Genomic DNA, 14,799 nt, shown 5'->3' with positions numbered 1-14,799 from the left:
ATGTAGGGCTGAGGTGGGACAGACTCCCCAAATCCATAGGCCAGACCTGCCACTGAAGCAAGAGGTGGTAATGGTCTAACAAGAAGGATCTGGAAAGTAATCCTTCAGGTTGCCAAGAGCTCTGAAAAAGGCTTTTCTCAGCCACAGTGCTGGGGTAGAGCTGCCAGCTTGGTTCTCTATGTTTTTCATATGAGCAAGCTTAAAGGCAACCACAAACCCCAGCCCCTGGTGGATGCCCTTGCAGTGAACACCTCTGTGCACTGCTCCTGGTGGGATATGCCCAGGGCTCAAGCCGGGTAGGCAACTGCGTTAAAAGGTCATGTCTTTGCCCATGGAACTAAAATCTGCTTGTGGGACATACAAAACGGGAGCTTAAGCTGAATAATGTGTCGGACTTGTGCCATATGTGGATCAGTCTGTGAGTACAGGTGTCCGTGCAGGCAGGAGTAGGCACTAGAGCAGCTGTGCTCCAGAGGTGGTTTTTAGCAGTACAAAGGGATGTTTTCCTGACACAGAGGTAGTGGAGAGCCCTGGAAATCCGAGGGGGGATACAAATGAGCTCAGCAGAGGGACTGAGTAAATATCGAGAAGGACAAATCGATTCTACCCCGATGGCCATGGCTTTGGCTGCCTCTGAGCAGACTGGCTGGGCTCTCATCCTTTATCCTCCTCTTTGTACCCTGCGAGACTGGGCTATGGAAGCTGCTTGGGGAGATTGATTGGTACAATGGAGTGCTTTGCAAGGTGTAATTTTAAAGGCTGTATTTCTCACTGTGCAACCATCAAAATGCAAAGGGTCAGAAGAAGCCTATATTTTTTTGCAATTCAGCTTTTAAAGTGTGCAAGAAATACGCTTCATTTGTTGCAATTGCCAACAGCTTGCTGTTTCATACCATTCTTAACAGGAGCTGGGGAACAGAGCAAGCCTGTTACACTTTATATGTTGTATAATGTATGTATGATTCTGAGGTGTGATGAGTTTATGCCAAATTTATCTTCGATTTCTGCATAAACAGCACAGAAAAAAAATGATGGGCTGCATTCCCTTTGTAGCTTAGATAAAATAGAGCTACAGAGCTACTTCAGGGTACCTTCTGTGTGCTATATATCTAAGGTTGCCCAAGCATATAATGAAGGAGAAGAGGATCTGGAAATAAATGCCAGTTCTCTTTATCCCCCACCCCCGCTCTGGCAAGGAAGCTGTTTATTCTTAGCCGTTGTGGCTTCTGCTGTTGCTGCTGCGAGCAGATCCCAGTCACTTGGTGTTTCTGCAATAACAATGCTAGATAGCCAAATTCTCCCCGGGAGGAGTGGGGTGTAGCTGTTTCTTCCATGAGGATCTCCCCCATTCATGGTAGCAGGGGATGAGTTCCTCTGCTCCGATGTATTGAGCAAGTGCAGCAGCAGACTCTGGATCAGCTCAAAGGCAGCAGGAAATGACTGTCAGTGCTTTAGTATAAGTAAGTTAGACACCCTTGTTCTGTATCACAGAGCTAATTAGGTAATTGTTTATAGTTACTTACTCAAGTTCTATTAGATTTGGATTTGTTGTCGACAGGAAATAGGAAAAATACATGTGTTTATTCTTGGTTTTTTAAAAAGAATTTTTGAACAGGAAAATTACTTTCTATTCTCAGTAGAGACAGGAAGGAAACAAAAGACAAAATCTTCACTTTGTTGGTCTACCTCCCTTTACCACGCAGATATGCAAAATAAACTAGCTTCATCTTCTGGTAAGGATGTCATATCCCAGGGCGATGGCATGTAGGCCCTGATTCTTGGTGGCTGTGCATTGGTTGTTGTAAGATTAAATATCAAGACATGCACAGAGAGCCTCTCCAAATGTTTTATTGTATCTCTCAGGTAACAAGATTTTTCTTCCCTGGTGTGAAAAATGTCTTTGTGTTAATATTGTTCGGAGTGCACACTCGGTGTGAATTCTTTTTTCATATTTACTGCCTAAACTTGTGCATTGTAAATATTCTTTCTCCTCATTATCTCACCTCTGATTTGCTTTCCTTGTACTGCTCCTTTGTTTAGCTATTCAGACAGAAGTCGTGGCAGTGAACATAGCTTTGCTGGAAATGCAGTGTAGAGGTCTTGCTCCAGACCTACGGCTGCCATGTTAAACCACCTTTAAAGTTTTGGGTGACATGTAAGTGCTGTGTAACTAGTATTAGTCTAACTTGTGTCAGTAGCAAGATAGATTTAAAGGAAAGCATTTAAATGAAAACTGTTAATCATTGTTTAAATCACAAGTAACAAGCCTGGATTTACTTTGTTTTTTTTCTTGCTAAGCAGCTCTGCGTTTATTTGTTTTCATACAGCCAGATTTGTTCGCAGTCATTGATAAAGTGTTTTCTTTGTAATCAAATACTCAGTCCTGCATGAAATCTGCTGCTGTTCTTTTCTGACTAATGGAAGGCACTTCAGGGGTGTGGGTTTGGCAGGGACCAGCTTCTTAGACTGTGCTTGTGCCATACTCACAAAGAGGATGTTCCTGCCATGCCTGTGGGGCTGTGTGCTGCGGGCCAGGGAGCTGGGACCTGTGTGTGAAACCTCAGCAGACCAGGAATGTTAAAGACATTTTCTTCTTTATTCTAGATATCATATAAAAAGCAGCACCCTTCAACTGAACAATGTTTAACTCATCCACTGATGTTAAACTTCTGATTTAACTTAATCCACTGATGTTAAACTTCTGATTTTTATAATCAGTTGTTTTGTAGTTTAGAATCAATCATGTTTCAACGTGAATTGTCCCATTTTGAAATGAAACAATTAACAGATTTTGAGGTGAAAGCTATGTTTGAGTGCAAAATAATGCAACAGTACATATTTTAATTTGCTGCTTCTTTTTCCACCCTGATGAGTGGGTGGGGGTTAGTGGGAACCGCAGTTAGGTTTTGCTTCCCAAAGCATATCAAAGCTGGTCTCCTTGGAGCGTGTGGTCACCCTGACGTTGGAATAAACAAGTGGGTAAAACCCGGCAGGGAGTCAATGTGTCAGCTCCACAGCGAGGTGCTGGAGGTGCTCCCTCTGCTCGGGCTACACATCACCTTCAAAGGCATCTGATGCTACAAGGCACAAGCAGTCCATCCCCTCCTGGACCCCCAACCTCACACAGGTGTCTGGCGGTGCCCACTGCTCTGGCTCCCTCCCCAGCAGGTGGTTAGTGCAGCCAGCACAGTGCGACATTTCTCCCTGCAACCACAGGTCCTCTCCGGCCCCACAGCACCCTCCCTCCTGCTTTATGTGCCACAAGCTAGGCTCCTCCTCTTCCAAGCCCTGAAGAACCACCGATGGATTCATGATAAATCATGCTGAGACTGTCCAAGCTGCTAACAAAGACCATAGTGAGTGCAGCTGGGCTTACCCTGCACAGGCAGCAGAATTGGCTCTTGTTCTCTGGCCTTTGGCCACCCAGAGCAGCAGGCAGCCATGGGCAACTGCCTGATGTGCTGGTGCTTCTGCTTAGATCCACGTGTGCTGCGCTTGGGGAGAAATCTGTGATTCCCAGTAGCGACAAAAATTTGCATGTTCACAGCCTGGCTTGAGTCTGGGCTGCTGGGGAAAGCCCAGAGAGCAAAATGCAAGCAAACTTGGTGTATGAAGGAGCAGATAGAAATGTCCTTGTATGTGTAGGCTGTCAGTGTGGTCAGGACAAACTTCTGCCGTGGGTCTGGGACGGGGCTGTTCCTGTTGAGGCTTTCTGGAGTCAGGAAACATCGCTAATGGAGAAGTGACAAGTCTGTTCACCAGCTGATCTGAGCTAGAAAATATATTCATCCAGGTGGGAGCTGGATCAGACCAGTTTTGGACTACCTTGCCCTTGCAAAAGCTGTGTAAATAAAGAATGACAGGCAGAACTGAAAGCATAATTCCCCTCCTGCAGTAGGGTTATGCCATCCCTTGGAGAGCAGGTGTCCTCTTCCTCTAGGGCTCTGGTAAAGGCTTAGCTTGCTGGCTGCGCTATAATACGGAGAAGTGTTAGTATTCATAACTTTAAAGTATAATGTAGTGAAATAATCCTTTAATTCCATATGGTGTGGAAACTCAGGCGCCTCAAAACTATACCATAGCTTGGATTTACTGCTGCCAAATGGTATGGGGTTTTAAATTAAAATATATTAAAAAAAAAAAAAAAGCTGAGAAGAGCCACATTAGGGTGTTTTTGACATGATATATAAGCTCTGTGAAAAAGGCTTTAGCTAAATTCTCAGTAGGTTTATTTATTTTGCTTTTTGTTATGTGCTAACCAGGCACCGCTACTATGGAATTATCTGAAGTGGCTTAGGGATCCAGCAAAGCAAGCTGCAGTCCTGAGAGGATGATGCTCCCTGTAGCTTGGGGCTCAGCTGCCTTTTTGTTCCTCCTTATGCCTCTTAACATGATCGACTATCTCTGTCCTTCATTCTTTTCTGTTCTGAGACAAAAGGCAACAGAGTGCCGTGTTGTTATGGGTTATCTTCAGGAGCGTTTTATGGCTTACATCCCCCATCCCTTCCTCATTTCACAGAAATGTCTGACAAATGTAGTAACAATAGCACTTTTCTTGGAGATCTATCCACTATCCTACTCCTAAGCCTGTACATTTAGGTCTACTTCACCCTGTGACTTTGAATGCCAGTATGAAGAGTAACAGAGAGCTTCTTCCCCTGGACACAGGTGCATATTCAGTTTACACTTTTGGTGTCACAAAACAGGGCTGAGTATTTTCCTGGTGGAAAAACAGTTCTATAAGATTTCAAGTCACCTGAAAATCTCTCCATGCCCTGAAACAAGACTCTTATTTATCAGTTTCATTCTGATGTTTTTACATTTATTTCAATTTATTCATCACTGTAGCAATGTCTGGCCAGTTTCTTTGTGATCTTTAGGCCAGAGATAGTCTCTATTTTTCCTTCATCAAGTGGTCGCTGTCAGTGTCACTATTTCATACATCTTCTTCCCCCATCCCAGTGCTATCTCAGCAACCCTCTAAAGGCGTTACCTCCTTTGCGGCAGTTGCAGCTCAGTACCCGTTTTGCATCGCTCTGCAGGGCAGCACAGGGTGATAGGTGCCCAGCAGTTCGATTCGGTCCATGAGCAGCTGCCTGCTTGACCGAGCTGCGGGGAGGCATTAAAACTGGCTCGGCATTAACCCTAGCTAGGGGCTGCTGCGTGCCCACTGCTCTACTCCCCCTCCTCAACGGGGCAGGGGGAGAAGATGCAAGAGCTTGGGGGTCAAGATAAAGACAGGGACATCACTGACCAATGACTGCCACAAGCAAAGCAGACTTGACTTGAGGAAAACTAATTCAATGTGTTGCCAATTAAAACATATTTGGATAGTGGGAAGCCAATTAAAACACGCTCCCTCCCTGGCTTTCCCTGCCAAGCAGTGCAGGGGTTGGAGAATGGGGGCTGGGGTCAACCCGCGACAGTTCCTTGCTGCTGCTCCTCGTTCCTCACAGCTTTCCCTGTGGGTCCTTCCGACAGTTCCTTGAGGAAGAAGCGGCTCCAGCATGGGCTCTCCACAGGCCCTGGTTTCTTCACCAGGGCCCCCACCCTCACCCACTCTCTCTGGGCTGTGGTGGAATCTCGGTCCTGGTGCACCTCCTGCTCTGACCTGGGTGCTCACAGGACCCCCTCTTACTTTTATTTCCTCACGCTCCTCAGCTTTTTGGTGTTGTTTTCTGCCCATTCTTAAATACATTTTCACAGAGGTGCCACAGGTGTTGCTGACTGGCTCGGCTGTGGCTGTGGTGGGGCTGCCTCAGAGCTGGCTGGAGCCAGGCCCAGCCTCTCCTCACAGCAGCCCCTGCTGCCCCGCTGGCCCCCAGGCTCCAGAAGACTTGTGTCCATACACGAGGTAGGAGTGAAACCCCAGTTGTGGGGGGTAGTTTTTTTTTTTTTTTTTTTTTTCCTCTATGCATGCACTCTGGCAGTGGAGCCCCCTCCCCATTAGAAACGGTTGTTGTATCCCCCAGAGCTGTGAGTGCCTTTGGGCCCAGTTGTGTGCTGCGTACTCTGCAGTCTGCTCCAGGGAAACTGTCCCTGCTAAAAAATAACACTCTAAAAGGACCTGTTTGGGAGAGTAGGGAAGACGTACAATTATTTTAACTTTCTAGAGAGGGCCTCAGGTGTGGGGAGATGGATTCAGAAATAAAACCTGCTGCTGAGTTCCAGCCCTGCAATTCAGCCAGCAGCCATCCTTCCACGTCTTTTTTTTTTTTTTCCCCTTTACCTTTCTTACTTTTAATAGAAAAAAGAATGGTTATCCAGTTATGCTTGACTTTCAGTATCCTCCAGCAGACTTAAAGGCATTACAAACTAATAGGTTCTGTAGCGAGGTAAAAGCTTTCCAGAAATACGATGTGATGATGCTGAGAATTTCCAAAAAATCCTGGAAAAGTTGTGAAGATGTGGGTCCTGGCCCTGTGCCTTACAGCGTGGGCAAGCGGGCTCAGGTTACTGGTTCTCACTTTGCTGCCTGTAACCGTCTTCTGTGCTCGGGGAGACCTTGTGGCTGTGCAAGTTCTTTGCGAGCCAGCAGTGCCCTGTGTGTTCAGGGTTTTAGATCTAGAAATCCTCTATTTTCTCTTCATGAGACTCATGTGAGATCCTAATGTGTGGATAAATTCATTCTCACTGAAAACATGGAGCCAAACTTGCTTTTTGCTGTCCTTTGTTCTTGGCTCAGTGCAAATATGGAAGAGCAACGTCTGTGTTAATGTGGGAGAGTCCTCAGGAGGTGCTTGTGTGGACATCATGGGAGACCCTGCTGGCTTTGCTTTTTTCACGGGACACCCTGACGAGAATGATATAGGAGCAAGAGTTGTGAATGTAGCACTTCAAATATCTTCCAAGCGGGAAAATTTGCGTTTTCTCGGGGAAGCTCCTTTTAGGGATCCTGTGTGCCGCAGAGCAATGCATCAAGTGCCTGCAATGTAACTGAAAATCCAGTCTCTTATTTGCAGACCTTTTTTAGCAGTGCTGTGTTATTCCAGCATCACTTCAAGTGGTTGAATGTGTGTGAGTAGACTGAAATGAACCATTGCCTTTCCACATTAAGTGTTCTCATGTGCGTTTGTGTGTAACTTTAAGTTCTTCAAGAAGACAATGGGCACATTTCCATGCTCTCTTTTTTTTTTTTCCTTTTATTTTTTCTTTTAAATTTAGCACAGATTGATGGGTTTTGGAATAAAATGTAAACCCTCAACAGTTTGGCGTATGGAGCAACTCGGGAAAAAAAGACAGGAAAATATGGAAAGCTTATAAATCTGAACTTGGACTTACTTCTGAGTTTTCTGTCTGGTCTATGCAGTTAACTTTGTTCCTACAGAGTTTGAAACTTGGATATCTCAGTCATATTCTCTTATCCTTTGTAAATTGTGTCCAGAAGAATAGCACCTCTGGGTTTCTCTTCTCTTCTCTTCTCTTCTCTTCTCTTCTCTTCTCTTCTCTTCTCTTCTCTTCTCTTCTCTTCTCTTCTCTTCTCTTCTCTTCTCTTCTCTTCTCTTCTCTTCTCTTCTCTTCTCTTCTCTTCTCTTCTCTTCTCTTCTCTTCTCTTCTCTTCTCTTCTCTTCTCTTCTCCGTAAATAGCTAGAATTTACAATGTCAGAAGTATAAAAATGAGTTATTACGATTAGTGTAAAACAAACAAAAAACCCTAATGCATGACAATTTTGCACAAAATAAATTGAAGGTCTAAAAAAAATAAAAAAATTGAGACTGCAAAAAATTATTCAGACCCCAGTTACAGTAACAGTTTTTCCATCACTGTGTGCTTGTTGACAAAAGACCAAAAGACTGAGTCAGGGAAATTTGATCCATTTTCCTTTGGGTGGTTGAATTTTAAATCTGGGACCATAAAATTACGGTACACAGTGGTCCTAGATAAAATCTGCGAGTTACATATGAAGTATTAGACTTCTTGAATATGTTATACTCCCCTCCACCTCCAAAAAATCTTACCTAAATCCATTACATCTGTCTGATAAACCATTCTATTTGAAATAAAAATCTTTTTACTTGAGATTTTCTGGCTGAGCTGTGGAATATTTAGTTTATTTATGAAATTGTGTTTGATAAATAGCTCTAGTTCTTATAGTTCTTATGTCACATTTTCTTTAAGTTGAGAGTATACCTGTGCTTTTTTTTTCAGTTGTGCTCATGCATTACAACTCACTTGTTTGTCTAAGCCCTTAGTTTCTTAGTTTTATGTATTTTCTTCTTCATTTTTTTTGACTGATAGGGAACACACAGAACTGCCTGTTTTACCCAGTATAGATGTCTGCCAAACATTTGACCTTCTCACTCCTGAAGGAGGAGGTATAGGGTTTGGGTGGTTTTCCTGGGTTTCCTGCAGCTTCTCCGCTCTTTTGAGCATCTGTTGTGGCTTTCCTGCTCCCATCTGAGCTTTGCTGCTCTTCAGTGCCCACCGGCTTATCTTTCAAGTAACGGAATTTCCTCTTGCTGGGACAATGTCAAAGGAATATCATCCTGTTCTTGCTGTCATCACACCTGTGGTGGAGGAGATGCCACAGGCCTGGGAGTGGAAACCCCAAAGGACAACCAGTTGTTTTCTGTGGCGTCGAGCAACCAGGGCACAAAGAGTACCAGGAAAGAGTTGGTGCACTAATGCCACATGGGTCTTAGTTTAATGAATGAAACCTATTGGAAGAAGTAATATAAAAGAATATCAATCAACTATACTTGTTGAACCTTTGCCTATTGTTTTTATTTTGTTGTTTTTTTCCTTACCAAAGCGGGGACTAGGGGATGAAGGTGAAGCAGTGCACATCCCAAATATGCATGTGCAGTTTGCTCTTGCCCAGCTGACTGCAGTGGAAGGGAGAAATCGATAATAACCGTGGGGTTGAGGGTTCTTTGTGCATTCCTGTAGTGCACCTGGGAGAGAGGAGCAGCGTGTATGCAGTTGTGAATATGTGTCTGGGCTATATTGAATAGAAGTGCGCATCTTGTGCCTATAAAAGAGAATGCGTGTCAATTGTTGTGTGCTTGTGCAGCATGTTTTTGGGTAAACTGGAATAAAATGATAAGAGAGAGAAGGAAGGGGAAAAAGATGGTGGAGAGAGTTCATGGAGAAGGAACTTTTGCTCGCCAGTCATGAGATGGAGATGAGTGTGATTTCCTATTTATTTGCAGTCAAATAGAAATTACTATGAATTTATTAGCAGTTGGGATAAGTTATGGGAGTTCTTTGGTATTTGCTTTAAGAATGTTGGTAAGTGTGCTAGGTGTCTCATAAAATACTTCATTAGGTACGTCACCAGGTATTTTCTCTGCATCTGTCTCTGCAGCCAGTATTTATTTATGATTTAAAACCTAAATTTCTAAAATTGACTTTTTGTCAGTGTTAACACCTAGAGTAAACAGTTTTCACGGAACTCAACAAGGTGTCAACAAAGCTTAAGCCATATTTTAATATATTGAAGCAAAATAAAGGGAAAGTTATGTTAAAAGAAATATATACAGTTTCAGCATTGCAGTAGATGTAGTTCATACCTTCTTCTTGTTGTGTATGTGTGTATGTGCTTGTGGGCTTGTGTATAATGTACGTATGTGCTAGATGTTACAGTGAATGAACAGTGCGCTGCTGTTCTAACATGTTGGCCTGCACAGTCTGCAGTGTGAGGGAAAGCTTACACAGTTGTTCTCAATTCTCCTGAAAATATAGTTTATATATTTCTTGTCTTTGTTTATCACCATGCCAGTAAAGTTCATTAAAAGTGTTTGAAAGGCAAAAAACCTCATTACGTGATAAATAGATGGTGATGTTTTATGAACACAGGTTAGCCAGGAAGTTGTTACGGTACCAGACAATGTTAGGGGCTAGTCCAGCACTGGCCGTTCTCTTGTCTCGGAAGATTTCCATTGATCTTAAACCCTCAATATTCCTACACTGTGATAAGGAAGGGTTTGATCCCACACGTGCTTTGTTGTGATGGTAACTTGGTAAGAATAAATTGAGAAGTGTAAAAGTTCCCAAAATGAAGGTCTTAAACTGTGGTCTCCTTGGGATGTGAATGTTGCCTCTCTCTCCCCTGGCCCGCTCATGAGCTGTGTGCCCGTGAGCTTGCTCTGCTCTCAGCCTTCGCGGTCTCCCTGAGGTCCTGCCTTGGCACCGAGGCCGCAAGGTGCCAGTGGCAGCCCTGCGAGTGCCATGTAAATGCTGCTTTGTGTAGCTATGGGCCTGGGTTAAAGAAGAGCAATAGACAAGGGGACTTAAACTCAACAAGGCTAAACTCTTGCTTTCTCTGTTTGTTTTTTTTTTTATCTTTCTTACAGCTCAAGCCAGGTCAAAACAGTTGCCGAGACAGCGACAGTGAAAGCGCCAGTGGGGAATCGAAAGGTTTCCATCGAAGTAGCTCTCGGGAAAGACTCAGTGACGTAAGTAAAGCTCCTGCAGCCAAATACTGTTCTGATTAACCCCGGTGTAGTTTTCTGAGGGGCATAAATTGTAACAGGATTTAGTCTCTGGGATGGTTTGTTGCTAAAATCCCCTTCCCTCTCAGGGGTGAAAGGGGAAGAAGTAACTGAAATCTCCTGCCTCAGTTCAGTAAAATTCGTAGTTTGGTACGATGTCCAGCTGTGTGAAAATGCTCATTCATTTTGAAATAGTTGAAGGCCATTTAATGAAGTTTAAATGCTCTACGTAGTTGAGAAGTGAGATGGCCTCTTTTCTCCTCCAGAAGGGGAAGGAAAAGAATATATTTCTCTTTGGGGTAAATGCTGTCTTTATGGAAAGTATTAGGGTGTCTAGAGACTCAGATAACTTATATCTAATGAACTGATATAACATGGCCAACAATAGCATAAGCTCTGCCTTTATTGCTCTACGTAAACTCTGGAAGGTCCTAAGATGGCAGCTCTGCAGAGAATGTTTTTCTCTAGTGAAGCATGCGGAGCATTCACTGAATGACACGAGCTATTCTGACATATGAATAAATACAGATATCTATCTGTTGCTGCAATTAGATTATTATTTATTACGTGTACCATCACAATCCTTGAGTGTTTTAATCATGGCTCTGGGTCCTCTGTGCTGCAGTGTTTTACAGCACAGAAAATAACGACAGCCCCTGTCCCAAAAGAGTATGAGTATCTAAAGTGGGGATTTCGTAGGTCAGATCCTTTGCTGGTAAAAGCATAGCTACATCAGTCAGACTAATTTGTATCAGCCAGCAATCTGGCCCTACTTTTAACTAACCCACATTTTGGAAATGGGGATTTTATCGATAGCATGTCCATGTAGATTTGGATGACAGATACCAGATGGTGTCCTCTGTAGGCCAGCCCAATAAAACTGAATTGAGCAGATTTTAAAAGCAATACCTTTGTAAAGAATACGTTTTGTTTTGTGAATTTAAGCCTGGAGGCACACAGCTAGCCATTTTTGCTGAGTTGTGCATATTGCTGGAACAGACACCTGGTTTTCTCTGTGAAGGTGTAAAATCTGTTGCGCTCTCTTTCCTCTTCCCTTTGTCACATTATTTTAGGGGCCCATTCCTTCCCTGGAGCCACCCTTTATGGGTACATTGAGTTAGACACTTCAGAGCCTACCCTTCACAGCGGTCAGGTGAGGGCAGTGTCAGTGCTGTAAGATAACTTTCGAAGAGGAGAGTGAAACCAGAGGAGGTAGTAAGTAAACGCTCGGTACAGGTTGCAGTGGATGGCAGCTGACCGTCAACCTGTCACCGTTGCTGTTGTAGCTTGCTCCGAGCCCTCTGGCAGCTTAGAAGCCACTGCAATGAACTTCACAACTGCAGAGCACCTTCCAGCAAAAAGTTCACCACTCCTTACAAGCGTGGTTTTAATTTAGCCTTGTCATTCCCTTGCAATGTAGTGCGTGGAGAGCTCTGAGGCTTACTTGTGCTTCCCGGCAGCTCACAGCATTGCAGTGCCAGACCTGGCAGTGAGAACAGACTCCTGGTTCCCCTTCTACCAATCCAATACATTTTTTTCTCATGCTTTTACAATGCTTTACCTTTGTCTTGGCACTATGGCAAGTTAACAGGAAATCAACAGCAAATAAAACTTCCCTAGTGCACACAAGAGAGGACATAGGGATTCACAGGTTGCTGAAAAGGAACATTATTCAAATATATGTGGAAACGCATGTTTTAAAGTCAAGTTATGTATAATTTATGTTTTGCTTAATAAGTAAGTTCCTTTATGCTTTGATAACTCACTGCAATACAAGCATGTCTTTCTGTGGCCTGCTGTTGCCAGTTCAGACGAGATTTTACAAGCATTCATGAGGTGCTGTCTTCTTCCGTAGGTCTGTGGTGGCCTTCCGCCTATCCCAGATCCTTCCAGTTAACAAAAGTAAATACTGTTCTGCATTTCTGTCTTTTCCAAAGACAAACATTCTGCTTTTTTAAATGACCATAAAGGGCCATACAAACTGGTAGTGATGCTTCCACTTTCAGCTATAGGTGAACCCGCCTTGAAATGTGCTTGTAGGTGCAAGGAAGCATTAATAGCATAATAAGGTTATTTTAAATACTATCTTTTGAAGAAAGTATCTATCAAAATATCTTTTGATATTTTAGAATACTAGCTTTTTAATGGTTACTGTCCAGAAGAAAAAACTACAGACAAAAGACTATGTTCTCTCGGAAGATCTGAAGATCCCAATTTTAACACAGCTCAGAAGAAATACACAGAAAGTTGTGTATTTAACAGAAGATTGAACAAAAATATAAAATACTGCTGGTAGATTAGCCCTGAGGTCAGAAAGTAGATTTTGGACTTGAAATATGATGAATCTCCACTGCTGTAGCCCCACAGCATTGTAAGATTAAACATGGCTGCTGCATGGAAATATGTATAATGAATGAAGTGCATATACTCTAGGTGGATGATCAATTTTCAAATCCCTAGTTGTAAGTAAGCTGTTGAAACAGAAATGTTAGCTTCATGAACTTTAATGTGGAGCCTAAGTGATAGCTTAGTGACAGATGCAGAATGAGGGAGATAGTATAATGAATATCCAGTTGCAAACTGACATGTCAGTGGCTTCATTCCCTCTCCTGTCAGATATCTTTCAATTCTGCATATTGTAAATGTACCTACAGTCCTTGGGTAACGGAGATTGATGCCAAGTATGTTTACAAGGGATGACTCTTCTCCAGGCTAATGAGATCCAAGCAGGTAATTTGCAGCATTTTAGAGAGAGTTGGTCTAAAATGAAAAGAAGATAATTCAATGAAAAGACCATGTTAAACAGGAGGCTTTTCTCATAATGAGGCTTGAAATAGCATCAGACAGGAGGAAGAGGAGTATCCTATGTTCTTGTCAGATGCAATGCAGTGCGACTGATTTCCATCAAGTCCTTTCTCTTCATCTTGCACACGTGTACAGAGGCAGATAAACACTCCCGTCCCCTCTGTGAGAGAACATAATTAGCAGGCAACTTGACCTCTTCTAGATTAGGGATAACAATTGCTCAAATGCTCCATTGCAAGCATTTGCCAGTCCCCTAATACATCTCCCTGTCTGAATTTCATAAATCCATTTCTTCCTGCCTTTCTCCCCTATATAGTATTTTTTGGAATGACAACATGTTTTTTCGTTTATGGGCAGAGGTAGCTCCAGGGGTCTAAAAGAGAAATTGGAGAGCTGCTCCGTCTTTACATATAGGGTGCTGTAGTCAATTTAATCTCATCAAAATCTTGCCAGTAGTAGAATTCATTTTGTTGAGATTTTGCTTGGAGACAAGATGGCAGCACTTTCTCTTTTCCTCAGCTTGGAGCTCAGTCAACTTGTTTTCCTTCCCTTTCTGTATGTATTTATTTTTAATTGAATCTTCCCACTTTGGAGTACGTGAGCTACCTTTTAGCCATGTTTTACAAAGCAGCCAAGAGATTACTTGAGGGAAATGTGAGAATTACAGCAAACCTGGATCCTAAATGCACAGAATATTTGGGGGTTCAGCCCAGCATTGTGCTAATCAAATACAAACCCCAAAACTGATTTCTTTGCTTCATGTTTCTGAGTTCCTGCTCTGTTGCAGATCTGAAGCTCACGCTTTCCTTATGAGCCTTGCTCATAAGTTTGGCAGTGGCGATGCAGGGGCAGTGGAAGCCCACCCGGACAGGAGAGGGCAGACAAGCTGCTCTGGGCGCCCTCAGCCCTGCCGGAGTTGGCAGCAGCCCTCAGCGATGGGTGGTAAAAGCCCTCGCCTTTGATCATCAGCTGGGAGGCAGCGCAGGTCTCCTGCTGCATGACGGGAGCATGGACTGCCTGGCCTCTGCTTGCTCTTGCTGAGAATAATTTAGCAATAGCGTTGGCATTTTTCTGTCTGGAATGTTGCTCCAGTTCTGAGTAGGAAGTGGGACAGGGATGTTTCTTTTTTTTTTGATGACACCATTTGTCCCCAGCATGAAAAGTCTCGTGCTCTCAACAAAGCTCACACATTCTTTCAAGAGAACTCCTCTTTCCCTGGTGCTTTGTAGCTGTGTGCTTCTACCACATTGTGTATTTTACACTCGAGAAAAGGTTACAGTGAGGTATCGAATCAGGAGTAAGTCCCAGGGTGCCCTGCCCACAGGTCTGTTACTGTCTGCCACAGGATGAAAGGTCTCTACACCCCCAGCAGTGTAATCCTCTGGACAACTCATGGTTTCTGCCTCAAATCCGAGATGTGCGATTCCCTGCCTCCCATTCCTCCCACCTGTGCACTAAGCCCAAACAAAGACAAATTGAGAAACAAGACTTTGGGTTATGTGCTCTGAAATCCTTAGCACTTCTCCTCCAGAATATCCCCAGTAATCTTGGCTGTATCTA

The 14,799-nt window shown here is 43.5% G+C and overlaps 1 protein-coding gene across 9 annotated transcripts in view; it reads left to right on the top strand.

The window, feature by feature from the left end:
* The window catches only part of AUTS2 (activator of transcription and developmental regulator AUTS2), a 763,430-nt gene that overhangs the window by 327,543 nt on the left and 421,088 nt on the right, over positions 1-14,799 (top strand). For all 9 annotated transcript variants that reach the window (XM_040532678.1, XM_040532674.1, XM_040532679.1 and 6 more), the window contains one exon: positions 10,297-10,398. In XM_040532678.1, coding sequence (XP_040388612.1) covers positions 10,297-10,398 — 102 coding nt within the window. The remainder of the gene's footprint in view (positions 1-10,296; positions 10,399-14,799) is intronic.

The sequence above is a fragment of the Cygnus olor genome, chromosome 20 (assembly GCF_009769625.2).
Source record: "Cygnus olor isolate bCygOlo1 chromosome 20, bCygOlo1.pri.v2, whole genome shotgun sequence".
Taxonomy (NCBI): Eukaryota; Metazoa; Chordata; class Aves; order Anseriformes; family Anatidae; genus Cygnus; species Cygnus olor.
Note: the sequence above shows the minus strand (reverse complement) of the source record. Positions and strands in the feature narration are given on the sequence as shown.